This window comes from Cygnus atratus, chromosome 1 (assembly GCF_013377495.2).
Source record: "Cygnus atratus isolate AKBS03 ecotype Queensland, Australia chromosome 1, CAtr_DNAZoo_HiC_assembly, whole genome shotgun sequence".
NCBI classification, from domain to species: domain Eukaryota; kingdom Metazoa; phylum Chordata; class Aves; order Anseriformes; family Anatidae; genus Cygnus; species Cygnus atratus.
Window position 1 is genome coordinate 6,430,285 of NC_066362.1, and position 18,813 is coordinate 6,449,097.

Here is an 18,813-nt window from a genome sequence, read left to right on the forward strand (position 1 = left end):
CAACACATTGGGGAAATCTGTTTTTTCGGCTGGAGAACTGAATAGCTGAGGGCGGCAGGGGAAGGTGCATAGGGTTTTACTCTGTCCCCTCACGCCTCAGGAGGGAACACGGCTCATCCCTTCCTGAGCAGCCCTCAGCCTCCCTGCTCGGTGAAACCCCAAAGCAGGGCACATCTCCCCTTTCTGAGGCTCCAGGGGGGACACATTCCAGCCAGACATTTCACTCATTATTCACCAACCAGCCCGGCCAAGCCCAGCCCAGCGGGGTGGGGGGGCTCGCACCGAGCCCGGTCAAGCCGCTTCCCCGCGGGACAAGCGACCAGGGCCGGCTTCCCCGAACTGCCAGCCCGCCCTGAGGCCTCCGGGGCTCAGCTCCAGGCCGGGCAGGAGCCGGGCTAGGGGTCAGTAACGAGCCGGGCAGCGATGGCGGCCGCCGCCAGGCTGTGGAGGCTGAGGCGGCGCCTGGCCGGGCCTGTGGCCGCAGCCTGCAGCAGCAGCAGCAGCGCGGCCCCGCCGCAGAAGCTCACCCTGAGGCGGCAGGCCGAGGGGGTCCGGTGAGCTGGGGGGAGACGGAATCGGGAGAAAATGGGGGGGGCTCTGAGAGCGGGTGGGTGGAAACCGGGGGGGGGCTCTGAGAGCCGGGCCTCGGGGGGAAGGCTGTGGTCGCAGCGCGGAGTCTCGCGGAGTTCCCGTGTACACACTTAGGACATGCGGGGTTCATCATTCGTTTTGAATGTTTGCTCGTTGTTTTGTGTTTGTTTCTGCCTTGCGGTAACCCTCTGTATTTAACGGCTTTTTGCAGAAACATTGTCTTGAACAACCCCAAGAAGAGAAACGCCCTGTCCCTCTCCATGCTGCAGGCGCTGAAGGAGGACCTGCTGCACGACATCAAAAGCAAAGAGCTCCGCGTTATCATCATTTCAGGTACGGCCCTCACTCCACAGAAGAGAAGGAGTGGCTGAGAGAATAAGCAGAAACAGGATAATATGGAGCTTAAAGCTCAGAATATCACTGAATTATCGAAAACGGGGCAGGAAGGAACTTGCATACTGTTTTCTTACAGCCTGCCAGGAACGTAAACAGTATCACACATGAGCCTTCCCCACTCAGACCTCGCTGCCCTTTTATATTCATCCTGCTTTCCGCTTTCATATACTTAATTCCTCATTCTTGAAACCAGCCTTAATAATTGACTAGGTTCTGTTATATTTCTGTTGATAATTAACACATCTAAGGTTGTTGAAACAGTATTCGAAATGTTAGTATTTCAGTCAGGTTGCCTGGTGTGTTTACAGAGTTGATAAGCTTTCATTTTCCTTTTGTAAAAGTAAGCAGTAAGTGAAATAATTGTTTTTAAAACTACATATGAACAGTAGCTCAAACAATAAATCCAGGTCCTGATAGTCATTACACTAAAGAACAAACACTCCTAGGTAATGGTTTTCATGCAGAAACAGGCTGAGCTTGTATGACTTTTGTTGCCTTCAGTGGCAGGTACAGATTGTAGTAAACAGGGTTCAAAGGGTTCCTTGTGCTCTGTTCCCCCACTCTAAGCCAGGATCAGACTGTTATTTTTGCCACTGGTTTGTCAAAACTGTTTCTAAAACTCTCCAATGAAGAAGAGTCTATAATATTGATACTGCAGTCACCTGTAACTTGCAAATATAAAACTTTATCTCTCAGAGACTTTCTTCCATTTAGATATTAACCTGTAGAGTTCTTAAAGATAATAAAAGTTGAGATGTTCTTAAGCCATTTTCTTTCCTCTGTCATTTTAAGATAATCTTCCCCTGTTCTCCTTCCAAACATCTTGGAGAAATAGGTTTAATAATTTTGAATGCTGAGATTTCCTGTACTGAGAGGAGAACATTGCTCATGTATAAGTGTGCATGCACATGAGAGTGGAAATAAGTTAACTTTACAGGGACGACAAATATATATATTCAATATTTCAAATAGCAGTTACAAATTTTGTAAGATGCTTCAGGTTACTTTTGAGAATGCAGTGCTCTGGGAGTTTGTGAATACAGTTTGGTTGTTTTATTTTTCTTGCCTGTTTGTTTTTCAGTTTAAAAATAAATTGCATGTTCCTGCTGATTTCCAATTCCGTTGCTGAATGAAATGCAAAACAAGAAATCTCAAGAAAAAGACTTGTCAGGGGATGCTTTGAATCTTTAACACAGACTTTACAGTGGATTCTCCTTCAATGAGGCGCAAATGCAGATGTGATTAAATTTCCAGATAATGTATTGCTGATCCAGTGAGCTGATTGCTGGTGTGTGGTTATTGCTAGACAGACTGATTCATAAGCTGATTCATAAGAAGCAAATGCATAGCTAAGGTGGTGGCTTCATAGCTGTAGATGGAAATATCGTACCCATGCAAATATCTGAGGAGATCTGAAGGATTAAAAAGCTTCAGATTGGTTTATTTTTACGGCATATGTCTCACGAGGAAGGAAAACTGTTGTAGAGATAGTGTATCAATAGAGCATGTTTTGATCTTAGATGCCACTTGAGGAAAGCAAATCCAGAATTTAGACCTACAGAATCTTGCTCTTTTTCTACCCAAACCCTGGAGAAGCTTTTTGGGATTCCTTAGATGAGTGTTAGCAGCGGAGGAACAGAGGCCATAACAGCCCTTCTGGTTCTTCTCTAGCAGAACATTTTTTTCCATTGTTGTCTTAAATACCACAACACAAAATTCTTGTTACTTATTTTGTAAAAGTTAATCATTAGTGTACAATAAATAGGGAATAACCATATTTGTTAGTCTGAGAACAGAGCAGTCCATTGTCACTGCAGCCAACTAGTTTACACTGTACCAAAGAGCAGTTCAGTACTATATCATAAAAGAGACTGGGCTGAGAGCTGTAAAGAGCCTTATTTTTAACTGAGTTAACTTGGAGTGGAAGTAAAACAGCCTTTGAAATATTTATTGGCATTAGTGTGGTTAAATCATTTATTGCAGCAATTTAAAGGTATTACAAAGCTCAAGGCAATATTTAGGAACTGAGCATAAGACTCCCTCTCCAATCTACTTCTTTTTGATCACTGACACCTTTATACCTTTAAATGGGGTATTAATACACCACTTGGTTTCTTGATTAGCTCAGACTGACTTTTCATGAAATTCTTTGCAGCTGAAGGCCCTGTATTTTGTTCTGGCCATGATTTAAAGGAACTGTCAAGTGAAGATGATGTGAAGCATCACTCCCAAGTATTTGCAGTATGTGCAGAGGTAAGCAGTTCTTCTTAAGTGCCACCCCCTTTTGCCTGGTTTTAAGAGCAAGCAGTGATACTGGTTTAAGTTAACACCTGATCCTGGTGAACTTATGTTTTCCCTGGGTTTCTCTATGTGCAAATAAAAATTCTAGAATGCCAGCGTGCATGTTTCCTACTGGGTGAAGTCATGGCGTGTTCCTTATTTTATCGAGTTCTCCTTGCAGCTGAATATTTGGGCAATATCTTTCCTAGAAATCCAGGGATAACCAACTTCATACCACTTGTGGTCAAAGGATCTTTCCCAGCATCTAGCTAATAACTGAAGACCAGCTTAAACATCAAGTAGACAATGTGAAAGTAAGATCTGAATACATCTCTGACTCTGGTTGCCCAGTCAGCAGACCATACAAGATCTCATTCTTATTGCAGAAGCACAGACCTGAAGGTTGGGATGTTAAAGTGGTTCCTGGAGCCTTTAGAGGGAATGGCAAAAACCCCTTTGATTTTAATGGCATTAGAATTTGACCCCCTAATCCTGCTTAGTGTGACCACAAAAAAAAATTGAAACCTTTTGTTCTAGTTCCTCCAGAAGAAATAATGATCTCTAAACACGTTGTCAAGCTAACATTGCTAATATTTAATGCTGTGAAAGCCATGGAGTGAAGGTTACTACTGAAGGCCCTTTGGTATAAGACATAGCAATCATCCTTGCAGCTTTGTCTGTATTTCATCTTGGTATGCTGTCTACAAAGAGCTAAGCACAAATATGACTCAATGACAAGTTAGTCCCTTCATCAGAAAGGAGTCAAGGTCCAATAGTTTAGGAACCAATAGTTTAATATTGATTTTGCAGTTGTGGGGCAGAATACCAGTATATTGTCAGTGGAAAACTGAACCATACAGCTTTTCAGTCACAGAATAGGAAGGATCAGACGAAAAAGAAAGAAAGAAAGAAAGAAAAAAAAAACCTTATTTCATGCATGTAGCATGAAATCAAGAGTTGGTAAATTTCTCACTTCAAGGACCAGAAGAATTTAAATTGTCCTGTATGTATCTCTAGTTCTGGAGCTGTATATTCAGGATTTATGATAAGTATAGCGAGCTAATCTTTGCTTTTATAAAGAGAAAAAGCAAAATAAATATAACAGAATATCCATGTATAGAGCTAAAAACATGCCTAGCTATCTTTCTGAGAATGGTGCCCTACTGTATAATAAGTTTAGTAAGGGAGCATTATTACAAATACCTATTTCAGATAAATATTCCTGAGACCATGAAATTTGGAGACATGGAGCTATTCCAAATCCAGCTGGGTACTGCCCTGGACAGCCTGCTCTACCTGAGTAGGGTGCGTTGAACTCGATGATCTCAAAAGGTTACTGCCAACCTAAATGATTCTGGGAAACTGGCAAAGCAAGTTCAGGAAGAAACGTAAGAGGTGAAATGACATTTTGATGTAATCTGTTTTATGATGATAGTGATAATAGTACTTCACAACCTCTACCTGAGTATCTCAAAGGGATTTAAGTTTCTTGTAAAACACAGCTCACTAGTATCCCCGTACGGGCTTGCTCATAAACATTAATGGCATTTTATAAGCAAACAGAAATAGAGAAAGAAATTTAGTCTTTATTTGGGATCCTAAGTTAAGCAGAATGGATCCTACCCTAAATAACATGTTTACGTCCTGCACTAGGGGGGTCCAGAGCACTGGGCTGGTTTTCAGGAGCTTTGGCTTTGACATTTGTCTGTGACTGGTAACCATATGCACGTCATTTCAGCTGCTGTGCCTCTGTTTCTCCATGCCTATAATACTGCATTATATAGTATTGCTAGCTTTATCTGAGAACTGAGAACTCTCCACACAGGAGTGTGCGACAGCTAGAAACATCACTTCCTCAGAGGCTTTTCAGGTACAGAACCATGGGTACTGGGCTTTTATTTTTTTCATTTACCATTTCATTTTACCATATCATTTCATTTTACCATTTAACTTTGAATTTTTATGACTAGAAAGAGTATTTTACTTGTTTCTCTGCACACATGCACATACCGTTACTCTTTAGTTGTCTGCTTCTCAAAATGCACTGAAAATGTGTTTTTAAACAAAGGAAACGTGAGACAAAGACAAATTCACAACTGAATTTAGGTAACTTCACCAAGTGACATAACATTTGCTAGGCTTCATCTACTGGAGAAATTGAAATAGAAAATTAAAATTTGTTACCTTGCTACGCTGTGCTAATGTGATAATTTTTAAAATCTAGATAATGACAGGAATTAGTTAAATAGCATTTTCTATCTGGAAGTATTAAAGTTAGGTTAGTTTGATGATCCCTACTGTATTTAAGGAGAACCTGAGTTAGAAGAGCTAGACAAATATGTCTTTCTTAACTTCACCTGTCTAAAGCTGGATGTCCCACCTCTGAAAGCTACAAGAGTGAAAGCACAGGAGTGTTTACCCATCCTAAGTCTAACACCAATAGGAAAAATTGGCTACATAAACCTACGTAATTGGCTACATAGAGCTGAGCAGCGACTGGAACAGCAGTGGTTTTGTGCATTAAAGCGCTAAAGCAGGTTCTGCAGAGAGGACTTAAACTCCAGTCTATGAAACTGGAAAGTGCACACCGTGATACCAGGCCTGTGAAGCAGGTGCAAGCTTTAGAACAGCCACGACGTAACTTCAGGGACTAACCGACCACTTTCCCCTGTGCATGCAGGTTATGACTTTAATCCAGAAACTTCCAGTACCGGTGATTGCCCAAGTAAATGGCTTGGCTACAGCAGCAGGCTGTCAGCTAGTGGCAAGCTGTGACATTGCGGTGGCGAGTGAGAAATCTCAATTTGCTACTCCTGGAGTAAACATCGGATTGTTTTGCTCCACACCAGCTGTGGCCTTGGCAGATCTCTTCCAAGAAAGGTAGGCTTCCTTTGCAGGCACTCTTTTTAATTTTGCAATTTGTAGGTTCCCCTTGCTAGGAGTTTTAGTGCCATTGCCTTAACTTCATCTTCCTGCAGTACAACATGCAAAATATTTCATTGACAAAGACGTCTTCATAACACTTTGGACTGGGGGAAAAGTAATAACGGGACGACCTCTGCTTAGGGAAAGCAGCTTCCTACTGATCTGATTCCAATCAGCAGGAACTCATATCAGCAGCACGCCAGCTCAGTGAGCCCTCTGCTTTCCGACAGACAGCTCTGTGCTTTAGACAGTGATGTCCTCCCCCGATGAGAAACCCCTGCAAGCTCAGGATATCAATTCCACCGAGGTATCAATTCTGGCCAGGCAGTGACATTTCACTACCAGCACGATCCGCCTGCGTTTAGATCAAGATGCTCTAAATAGCGTCTAAAACCCTCCCGTACCTTCTTCCTGGTTTGTGTCCTACTGATTGTTACTACACATTTCTCACTGCATAAGCAGTAGGATGACTTGTAAAGCCTCCAGAACTGAGAAAAGAAATGTTAAGTTGTGATCCTGTTAGATTTGTGTGGACAGGCTCTCCAAGCCCAGCAGGGTTCTCCTGAGATGTAAGGACAAGTCCAATTGCTGGATAAAATCTTCAAATTTAAATTTCCTATCTTGTATGACTATCAAGTTCAAATACAACTTGTGTGTTTTGTTGTTGTTTTTTAACTGTACTACAGTGTGCAGTTATAACTGTTTCTAAATTAGTATTTATGACTTTTACAATTACCATTTTAAAATTTGTGGAATGTGGTTTTCTCTGTGCCACTCTTCAAAGTAGCAGGTGTGTTCCCTACAGTGCTCAGGATCGCTGATTTTACCGTTTATCAAATGAAATGCTGCCATTGTTGGTAGCTACCAAAGCAAAGATACCAAAAGGATAATCAGCTCTTACGATTCTGGGCATCAGTCAATTGCATGAAGAGTCGTGGAAAAAAATCTCATTGATAAATAACACTGAGTGGTCAGTGAGCACTTGGGAGATATTTTAATTTCAAACCTCAAGCACAAGATGCTGAGTGCAACAGGAGACTGAAGTAGATGGAGCTGTAAGAAGGACACACTTAAAAACACCCAGACCAAACTTAAACTAAGGTATTTTCAAAAACTGCGCATTGACTTATTAGGTGTTTGTTTATTTATTATTCCAAGCTCTGCTTAAAATACAGAGTTCAGTTATTTTACTTTGTGGACCATCCACATCTCTCTTGATTCCTACTGCAATCACTAGAGATTCTGGGCTTCTGGGGAAAAAAAAAAGGCAAAGAAACAACAGAAGCATTAAGCTAGGACAGCTGCAGTCAGTGGGCAGGTCTGAAAAAAGGCCAGCTCTAGACCCACTCCTTTTCGTGTAGAAACCTCTTAATATTTCCTTGGCCGTTTAAGGAGCCAGATTTAAATCTTAAATTTGCCAAAGGAGTAACTCGTACTTGAATGAGGAGACTGAAATTCCCCAGACAAACAAAAGCGATACAGCAGTGGAATTGACTTAATGTGATGTCTTTTCTTGTTCAGGTGGCATTAGAGATGCTTTTCACGGGTGAACCTCTTTCTGCCCACGAAGCCTTAATGCACGGGCTTGTCAGCAAGGTGGTACCAGAAGACAAGCTAGAAGAAGAGACCATGAGAATCTCTCGCAAGATATGCAAAAGCAGCAAATCCGTCCTGGCACTGGGGAAAGCCACCTTCTACAGACAGATGGCACAAGACCTTGATACTGCTTACAAAATAACCTCTCAGGTCATGGTAGACAATTTGACTTTGAGGGATGGGCAGGAAGGCATTGAAGCCTTTATTCAGAAACGTAAGCCTGTCTGGTCACATTCTCAGGATGAGAAGAAATGAGTACTGTTTCTAAGCTAAGCGTAGCTGTGCTTCGTGATTCTTCACACAGTTGCCTTTGGGAACTCTATTTCTGTTCTTTCTGAAAGTTAAATTTCTTATCATACCTATGCCAAAGCCACAATAAATTATTTCTAAGTATATATAACAAATTTTAAGAAAAATCAAACCAAATATATGTTTTTTTCAGCAATGAATCTTTTCTGTGGTTTCAGAAGGAATGCTGTGCTACAAAAATCAGGTTGATATGTCCCAGATTACGTATGGAATCACATGGACTGGGAGAGAACTCGGATCACCCCGTTTAGTACCTGTCTCCCTAGTTCTGGTTGTTATTAATAGAGAATTAAAGGGTTTGGACACATTCCAGAGGTGGTGGAGTACTTATGTTCCAATGCAGTTCAGTGTGTTACAGACAAAAGCCTGTAAGACTAGCCCATTCATCGTTATGAATACACCTGCTTATGAACTGTGTGCATTATTAGTTTGTCTCCCTCAGCAAATCCAGTTGTTTCACCATCAGTTCAAATTAGCACTTGCCTCTTCCAGACCTAGAGGATTTTGCTGTTGACTCCAGGGAGGCTAAGCCTGGCTTGGGGTGTTTGGTTTCCACAAAGGGCACACCGCAAAAACCACTGCCTGCAGGCTTCAGCAGAGACTCACCTGGCAATGTTCGGACCCAGTCATAATTTTTGGGCTATGTGTCTTCAGTTTATCACAGAATCTTGGGCACGTAAGGCTGACTTTGTGCTCGGAGCTGGTCTTTACCAACACTGGAAGAGGTCAGCCTTGGATTTAAGGTGTTGAAATCTTCCAACAACAGGGATTCAGCTGCTCTTCTAGGTAGTCTGTGCAACGTTTCTGGTGAAAAAAATAAAATCTTAACTCTGAGGCTCTGGTCTGAGCCTCAGAGCAGCACTTTTTCAGCCATTGCCCTGTTGCATTATCTGACATTACTAAGAAAACTTCATCATCTTTGTATGCCTCTTCAAGCAGTCACATGCTGCCCTTAGATCACACTAGGCTCCTCTGTGCCTGACGTTTTAAACACGTCCAGCTTCCTCAGCTCTCCTTGTAGGTCACATTCTCTAGATAATCAACTCTCTGGTGGACGAGTTCCAGTTTCTCAACATCCCTTTTGCACTGGCTGTGCCAAAAGAGTACTGTATTCCAAATATGGCCTCACCGGTGCTGAGGAGAGGGGAATAAAATATTCCTTCCATCTGCTGGCCACTTTGAGCCAGTCGGTATTGCTCACCATGCATTTTGTCTCATTTGAGATGAGAGTGCACTGCTGGCTCATACTCAGCTGGGCATCCACGGTAAGCTGGGTTTCAGCAGACTGCTGCTCTGCCTGTCAGTCCCTAGCTGGCTCTGGTGCTTGGTGTCACTCTTCCCTGGGTGCAATTCTTCTCACAGTCACTCTGGATTGAAGACGAGCCACTCAATATGTCAGCCGTTTCCCCAGTTCAGGATCACCTGCAAATTTGCCGAGGGTGTGTTAGTGATGTGGGAGTATGAATCAACAGGGAGGTTGTTACGGTGTGTTTACTCCTATGTGCTGGGTTCCCTGTCCGTACACGTGTCAGTTCGTTTCTCAGTTCTCTGGAGTGAGTGACATAGCCAGTAAAGTTCTGGGATGGTTCTTTCCAGGGGCTGATCGCTCCTCCTAGCCAGCATGGATGTGTCCACAGCAGCTTTGGCTGCCTCTGCCCTTCCCAATGCCCTGATGCTAACCCTGTAAGCCTTGCCCACCACTCCTGAGCATCCCCGGCATCAGGCTAAAAAACATCCTCCTGGCAGGCCTGCCTGTTTCTCCAGGCGCTGTGAACTGAAACACTGCCACAATGGAAAGTCAGCAATTTTGGGTTTGGGCCACAAAGTTGCCATATGGAGCTAGAGGAAACCCAGGTCAAGTGCTATACAATGTAGCTGTAGCCAGTCTGCTTCAAACTGACCTGAGCACGAGGATCTTCTTGCAAAGGCTGTTTTCGGTAGTGTCTCCTTGCTGAAGAGGTCTCATAGTTCAGCCAGTCTGCCTCCCGTAGAGCAGCAGCAGGCTCTACTCATACCCTGCTGCTGGGATCTGTGGGTTGAATGACACTTTGCTTCCAAAGTAAGAGGCAAATGCTGTTAGCCCTTATTACTAGGAAACCATACCTGGCTAGTTTGGTTACCAAAGATACCTCTTTTCTAACTGACTTACACATTTTTATTCAAACTAGTGATATAAATACTCATCGCTTCTGTGTATACACCCCCACAAAGCACTTCTCTCTTCTGTCCACAACGGATAGTCAGGATGAAAAGAAAGCAATTTCCAATTCTGCTGCTATTTTTAATTTGAGAAACTTGAACTTCAATTCACCATTACAAATAGTTTGTTTCTAAGGGAATTTGAAAAATGCAGATCGTTGGGAATAGTTGTTTTAAAAATATAAAACTCCATTGTAATCACTAAGAAAGTTGATATGTTTTATATAGACTTACAGTTTATATTGGTAAGAAAATGTTATGAACAGTTGTCCTGGTTTCAGCACCCCGGTGTGGTGCTTAGCTGCCTGTTGCAATAAACCACAACAGTTAAGAGATAAAAGGGTTAAACCTGGAGCCCAGTAACCTTCATCATGTCCTTTTCAATACAGTAAGATGTTGCACTTACACTGTGTTCCCCCATGCTGCTCTAAAAGCATTAGGAAAGAGTAAATTGTTTTTAAAAATATTTATATTTAATGGCTAGCTTGCAACTACTCAGCAAATCTCTACTGGCTCTTTTGTTCCAGGCTTTTAGGAATAAGTACATTATCTGATTTTTGCAGAACAGTGCTCTTTTCAACTAAATGCAGTAATAAAATGGTTTCACTGGCCATCTTAAAACATGAATGACAGTTTAGATGAGCACATTCTTTCAGATATTTAGAAATTCTCCTGCAATCGATTGCCATCTACAAAAGGCAGGGTTTTCGTTGCCGTTAATTGACGGTTATAAGTTTTGAGGAAAAATTCTGTATTTTTAAAGAATAATTACTTTATTTGAAATAATTCTTACTGAAATGGAATTGAATCTGGTCTTGTTATTCCTGCGCATCGATTTGTTGGATTTGAATGGCCTCATGAGACTAGTGTTACAAAGGCATGTAGGTATCCTTAGCGTTATTTGAAGTGAGCAGTGCTATGTAAAATTAAGAACAGGCATGCTTTAACAAGACAAAATGGTGATGGGAGAGAAATTAACTATCGGAAATGGTGTACTGGTTATTTAGAAGATACGCAGAGGGTAGCAGTGTTACCTTATCATTGGCTTTCCATGTAAAATACCAAACAATGCCTCAAGCTCCTCCACGAGTCAAATCCGTGGGAGTTGAGGAAGCACAGAGCTGTAGATGGCTGAGGTCAGGTCCTTAAGAATACTGCTTTTCTAGGGTTGTGGTCTTTTCCAGTCTAATTCACTGGTATATTATGAGATACAACAAATGGTTGTGTTGTACCTTCCTGATCTTTAAGGGAAAAAATATTTATTAGTGCATTTTAACTCAGCTTCCACAGTATTCGTTTCTACTATTTTGTGCAATAACGTAATTATGTAATTAGTGATCATCAGTTCCCAAAATGGTAGGAATATTTCCCTCTTGCGTGAACTGCTAGACAGAGAAGAGCTTCAGAAGGCTTTGGAACATTCCCGCACTGGCCCCTTTGGATTGACAAAGCAACATCATTTTTCATTTCTGACTTGTAATTTTTTTTCCCCACATCTGCCTTTACTGTTTAATTTAACAGATTTACAGGCCACTCCTGGGAAACCGAACAGTTCCAGAATTGTTAATTAAGTTCCAGAGCCAAGAAACAACAAACCAAATGATAGACTGGGAGCCTTACCGCTGTGGCTATCTGCTGCCTAAGGGACAGTCTGTCCTGAAATAGCAAGGAGTCTAGCCCTTGTCACCCACTCATTTCTATTAAAGAGTCTGCTCTGCAGCGGTCTGCCAGGTAATTAGCCTAGTTTCAAGTGACCCTAATAGCATGTGGCATGCACTCAGGCTTCTCTGTAAACTAAGTATGACTCCATCTGCGCAGAGCCTCTGGGATGCAGCTCATCCCTGCAAATGACAGAAAGGTACAGGTTTTCTGGGAGCAGCTAGTATGGAAATGTAGAGAAAATGCAAGCGAGGAATTGCCTGGATGAACGTAATGAACCATCCACTGACCTCAAAGTGTCAGTGAAGCAGAGGCCTTATAAAAAGTCCTTTCAGTCTTTACGTGGAAATTTTAGAAAAGATCCTTAGGCAAAATCTGGAGGATGCGATCCTCTCATGAACAAGGCGGACAAGCCAGGGTGCAGAGATAGGTAGAATAAACACAGCACAAGGTTGTTCCTAATTCATGGACTAGTCAATATTGTCCCTCATCGCATCATTTTGGGGATATATGCTGAAGAGGCAGTTGGGCAGAGGACTCAGGAGTTGGGCAAGGTGTTTATAACTTTCACGTTCAACAGAGCCAAAGAACAGAATGGGAGACAGTCTCATTTGGGAATTTTGCATGAGCTTCATGTGGTTTTCTCAAGGCAGCCCGGCCCAGAATTTGGCTGACTGAGAATTGGTTTGGTGTTGGTTTGAAGAAACCTTCTGTTCCTGTGGAGGAGAGAGCTTGAGAACGTGTGCTACAAAGGCACAAAAACGTGGATGACTGACTCATTGGCAAAAGTCGAGATCATAGTTTTTGTGGTCCAGCTCATGATTTCTGAGCATTTGGATGGCAGCACCGTGTCCTGTACAGAATTGCCTTTGGGTAATTCCTATATGGTGATTCCTGTACTCCAGATGGGGAAATTGATGCCAGACGTGCTCTGTTTGAGGTCTCACAGTAAGCCAGTGGCACTGGAACAATGGCATCCAGAACGTGAACAGCTGCTCCTTGTACTTCTTCAGCAACAAAGGTTTCAGTAAAATCAGCAGAAATGCGGCATGGTCACGTGCCCTGAAAAGCCTGCAAAGGCTTCTGAACAGGAATTATGAGCCACTGCATCAAAGGCCCCATGCTTGACATTTATTGGCTTTTTGATGAATGTTGGGGTAATTTTACTGTCAACAGTTTCTCATTAGGAGCCTGGCAGTGTTCTTTCTGACCATTATCTTGCTCAATATCACATCGGGTTGCTACAAAGAGCAGAGATTTTATGTAAAACCCATCTATCTCTGTAGCTGCAAAATGTTTTAATAATTCTACATTAAAATAATTTCAAGGAAATGCTGGCTGCCTCCTCTAAGCTATAAGGAGAATAGACAAATGGTTAGATTTCCATGAAGACCTCAAGCCATAGGACAAACTCATACTGCAATGAGTAGGATTCATTTTTCTTGATTTGAATGGCATTGCACCTCGATCATACTAATTCTGAATTTAGCCACTGAGTAATGCGTCCCCATCCTGTTTTACACATTTTTGAAGGAGACTCACAAAGGGCACAAAGGCATTAGAGCTATACCTTTCTCAGTCTCCACTGACCTACTATTTCATGGCTTCTTACTGTCAGTGTTAGGCTTTTTTCTTTTTTTTTTTTTTCAATCCTATAGCTTTTATAAAAAGAAAACGGTAGATCTGTACCCCTAATACCACAGTGTATTTAGAAAGGGGAAAATCATCCCTGAACCAACTGTAATGATTTTCACTCTCTGACTTTTAAAATGTGAATACCACTATTAAATATTTGGATTCTGAAGTCACGATAATGGGAGCATCACAGGGCTACTGTGGTTTTTTATTGATTATGGTTGTGATAGAGAAAAAATGGAAAACAAAACCAGATGATGAAATAGCAAATATCTACTACTAAAGTTTAAGCCAGCTTCATAGGTTTTGGAATCATGATTCATGACTTGTGCAGGCCAGCAACACAGACACCTGGATATTTTAACATAGTTTTGTTGTAGCTATTTAGTAAAAGGGAGCCTACCTTTTCCCCATTAGGTAGGACAGAGTTTTCAGGCTGTCTAGACTGAAACTTTTAATGCCCTGGAGTTAACTGAAAATAAGAAACATTCCTGTAGCCTAGGTCAAATCGTAACCAAACGTTTTAAACTAACTTCCACAGCAGTGAAGTTAACATGTTGGACTTAACACAGGTATAGGTATTGATGTCTTTCACCAGTTCTGTTGAAGGAAAGTCACCCCTGGAAAAGGCAGGACAGGTATGGATGGCAACACCTCAGATTATCTGCAGCTTGGCTTATTAGAGCCATATGTCAGTGAGGTCTGATGTAATGGGTCATGTTTAAGAGAACAGAAGCTCCAGCCATAGTCTGCTTTCTGAAGGAGTTTTTAAGGACAAATTAACTGCAACAGAAGACATTCAGGCTGCCTCAGCTGCTGATTACAGAGGAGGCGTTAGGTCTTCCAAAGTGGCAGTCAGGTTTTGTTCCAGACCTGTCCTCCTATAAACAATTACGGCAGATGAAATCATTTTTGGAAAGATCAGTGTTTTCTTTGTCAACTCTCCCCCATCAAGGATAATGTGCTATATACCTGCTCCGGTGTTCTCCACTTCCTGGCCCAAAATCACTCTCATTATGGACACTGAATGATACTTCTGTAAAGAAGCAATGAAGAATTGGTAAGAGATATAAAGAACATGGGGGAAAGGAGAAAGGAAACGAATACATGAAATCATTCTCCTTATGTGGCCTTCAGTCTAAATATGACTATTTTGATTCTTATACCTGTTTAATGAAACATACCTTTCATGACATTAAAAATTTATCATCTGTTGTTTAAGGGAGTCAAGCCCATAACAAAAGACTATTCTGAGCATTAGGATACAGTATAAACACAGTCATGGCCCATATTTATGAGTTAGTCTCCCTTCCTTCTCAAGACCTCACTAGATGAGATGAAAAATATTTTTAAATGAGTGTACTTTTTCTTGCTTTTTGTTTTTGAGTCATTAGTGAAAACTCAAAACATTTTGTCCTTTTTTTTTCTCTCCCTCTTTAGCTGGGTAACTTTTAATGAATGCCAAGACTCTTAAAAAGTACACAAATCTGGAAAGCTTTACAAAATACCACGTATCGCAGTTTAAGAATTGGTGACAGTGCCATAAATACTGGAGTGGGGGAGTGGTTTCAATGGAAAATTGTAAAAAATGAAAGGTGTAACAAATGAAAGAGCAGAGTAATGAGAGAATTTGGCTCTCTGAAAGAAGTCCATGCAGGAGAAATGCTGGGGGGCAGGGAAACGACTCTGGATTTCTACACCACAGTTTACTCAGCTGGAAGGATATGGATGGTAAAAAAAACATTTTTTTCCAACTCAAGCAATGGGCCAAGGCATGGGCTGTATTCACAGCACAGGCTCAGTGCGCTGGGATATATCTGCACAGTAAGGTACTCACCACATACTACCTGCCTATTCTCTCCTGTCTAGCACCAGCAGAGTTTTCCAAGCTTCATTGTGGATTTTTCCTAGTGTGGAGGGTGCACACAGCAAAACATAATGGCATTACTACATTAGACTTCGTTAATGACTAGGTGGATTTATCACCTTCACTTCCTGGTGAATACTCTCTCTCACTTACCCTGCAGTGTGCCTCCACAGTACCTTTCTCTTCCTGTCTCCACTTCCCATTCCCAGAGGTTTTTCTTCCTACTCTGTTTTCCCTAGCCCCTACAATTCTTTTCCCACAATCATCCTTCCATTTAAACAGGTGGTCCCTGCTACATTTCCCACTCAGTGCTGCCTGTAAGCTTTTCTACAGTGTCTTTTCTGTGCTATTTCCATATTATACCACTTATCCAGACCACCAATGCAGAGGACTGGAAAACTAACCTAGTTTACCCCTTTTTCAATGGGACCAGCAAGAATATTCAAGCAAGGACAATCAGCCCCTTATTCATTGGCCTGATGTTACTATTAATTATTGTAACTATTATTGTTATTATCATCACTATTATTATTGCTATACCCTATAGTAACACCACTACAGTTCAGAAATTGAAATTTTAATGTCTCCTCTCCATATTTGGGCTTGGAAACTGTGGTCTTAATTGCTAAAATTAGAAGCCCCTCCAGTGTGAGTTAGGGAATAGCATTTGTCTGGCAGCAAGAGTAGACTTATCCTCTAACACAGACTGTAAAAACAAACAAAGAAATAAACAATGTATTTAGTGTGGTAAAATGGAAGTTGTGGAAGACAACCATCCTCTTTGTGTGCCGTCTGTGGATAGACCTGTATGCTTTTAGTGGTTTTTCATGTCAGCATTTATTCAGAGTAGGCAATCCAGTAATATTTCAATGGACAGCCTGAAACCTGTCTGAGGCGCTTGATGGCTGAAATACAACACCAATTTATTCAGTTACCCACTCATAACTACTAAAGAAGCAAAATCCAAAGAGTAAATTTACCACAGCAAAAGTCCTGGTGAACAGCTCAGTAGCAATTCACAGGCTAAAGAAATCTTTTTTAAAAGTCCAAGATCTTTCTGCCCTGTTCATCACTATAACATTTAAATACATTTTTACAAGCCATTTGTTAGATGATTCTGAAACATAAAGAAGAGGAAAAAAATGTTTTTACAGCCCTGGACAAGAACAACAACAACAAAAAAAAGATTCACTTCCTGGCTTTCTCACAAAACTCCAATGTGACCCTCAGCAAGCTAATGCCCAAGAAATGTGACTGCTCCAGCCTCCTATTTATTGCTTCTTGGCCTGTTTACCTCTAACTGGTACTTGACTGAATCGCGACTTTGGTTGAGCTAAGAAAATATCTAACCTTGTGAAGAGGGGAAAAAAAAAAAAAAAGAAGGAAAAAGGAAAAAAGAAAAGAAAAAGAAAAAAGAAAAAAAAAGATGCCAACAGTGTGTGATCCATTCTCCTTGCAGTCAGAACTTGTAGTTTATTTCTGCTTTGAATACATCTGACAACAGCTTCCAAGCAGGGTAACAGAGCTGCCCCTTTTCATGAGCTCAGCTAGATCTTTCAGTACCTCAGCAACTATACATAATGGGGCTGATCATTCTTTTTTTCCTGTCCTTTTCCTGTCTCGTCTCTGTAGACTGAAAGCTCTGCAGAGGAAAATTGGTTGTCGCTATGTGAGCAGCCAGGGCCATGGCACAACTGCTCAGATTGGACTCACCTGTGATGAGGACTGAGTGATATGTACCCAGTTACAACAGTGAGAAGCCAAATATGAAACAAATAATAATAATAATAATTCGCTGTCCAAGAGAGGCTCCTTCAGTTTACTACAGATTCTCGGAAATCTTTGCACCTTAGCGGAAAATAAAGTGCTGGCACTATATAGCAAACGGTCAGCAGAGGGCAATAACAGCTCAGATCTTGAAGCAATTCCCGGTTATTCTGTTACCAATGCTGCCAATGTCGTGTTTCTACTTGACTGCTCAGGGGGAAGGAGCCCTTGGTTCAATCACGCAGCTCTCTGAGTTGTAACACGTGTGAGAAAGCGCTCCCAAAGTCATGCCAGCCACGGCTCTAAATTCTCTTCTGTTCCACTTTCACTGCAGCCCCTGTCTTTGAACCCACATCGATTATGCTGGAGGACCAATTGCGATCTCATAGTCACGATGAGCTTCTTGGTACCAAATTCTCAGATTTTTGGAAGCAAGAGGACACCTTGTTCTGCTCTAACGAAAACACCTGTGAGAGATACACGTGTCTGGGGACATGGACCATTCAGCAGAGCACAGTTTCCGAAGGCCTGACTGTTCTGGCTTTCTGGACAGTTTTATTTTAGATCCAAATGAGGTTCTGTAGATTGTTAGGAGGTTCTGGAGAGAACAAGAGACTTGCAAAGACCTCCCAGCAGACTGGACCTGCAAGCCAGGCAGACGAGGCAAGCAGAGTGTGACCACCATACCTCAGATTTCAGTAAGAGGTAGCAATCAGAGCATGGGTCTCCCAGCCAGAGCTCAGCCAGCCAGCTTCTCCTTCTCACCTTTTCCACCCTGCTTAACAGGTGACCTCCAGGACATCATCTCTCCGTGACTCAACTTCCCCACCTGTAAAGGAAGTTACGGACTGGTCTGTGACACACTGGGAACAGTGAATGATAAAAACCAATCAGCTGTGTTACTCACGGCTCCGTGGTGAACTAAGAGGCTTGTCACACCGCTGGGCCAGTCTGCCAGGCAGAGAGGAGAACTGCTGAAGGTGTTAGTCCAGATGGACTGCGCACGCCGAGGCACAGCAGCTGTTGAAAAGGAAAAATATTCCCTCAAGTCCTCTCCCAGCAGCAATAATATTCCGGTTGTAATGCAGATATTCTGCCGAGTTGTTCCACCCCTCAGGGCCGGTGAATGCTTTGCAAGACTCTGCAATGGCAATCATTCGACTGTAGTAAATATTACAGAATAGGAATGCCAAGATTCTCTTTATCTGAGCTTCAGTTTTACTTCTGGCTTCATGAAAAGCAAGAAAGCATGACCAACCATACCGATACCATTAATAATACTTGGAATTTCAGGGAACACTGGTTACCAGCATGAATTAACCAGTCCTCCCTCGATTCCCACACCGTAGGAAAAGGATGGGGAGCAATTACATTGTTCAAAGCCACCACAGTGAGGGAAGCCTGTAACTGCTTCAAGCACAAAACAGTGAGCGTATCAGGCCATGCTGAACCCGCAGAGGAATTCAAATAAACAATATTGAATGATCAGCTGTGGAATGCAGTGAGCACAGCTAGGTCAACAAGCACACTGATAAGAGCACAGGGCGACAAGTGGGGTCCAACCCAGCCTAAACCTCCAGCAGCCAGAG

The 18,813-nt window shown here is 42.1% G+C and overlaps 1 protein-coding gene and 1 long non-coding RNA gene across 2 annotated transcripts; one reads left to right on the forward strand and one right to left on the reverse strand.

Annotated features, from left to right (window-relative positions):
- Window positions 1–237: 237 nt before the first annotated feature.
- ECHDC3 (enoyl-CoA hydratase domain containing 3) lies at window positions 238–8,405 on the forward strand. Its single transcript, XM_035549493.2, is given in 6 exon segments — window positions 238–554; window positions 803–924; window positions 3,143–3,240; window positions 5,948–6,119; window positions 6,122–6,147; window positions 7,714–8,405. Coding segments are annotated over 6 exon segments (879 nt in total). The 5' UTR covers window positions 238–423; the 3' UTR covers window positions 8,044–8,405.
- Window positions 8,406–17,109: 8,704 nt separating this feature from the next.
- Window positions 17,110–18,249, reverse strand: LOC118249486 (uncharacterized). Its single transcript, XR_004779103.1, has 3 exons — window positions 18,132–18,249; window positions 17,990–18,053; window positions 17,110–17,867 (listed from the first exon to the last, which is right to left on the reverse strand). It is a non-coding gene; the product is annotated as an uncharacterized LOC118249486 (long non-coding RNA).
- Between the last annotated feature and the right edge of the window lie 564 nt (window positions 18,250–18,813).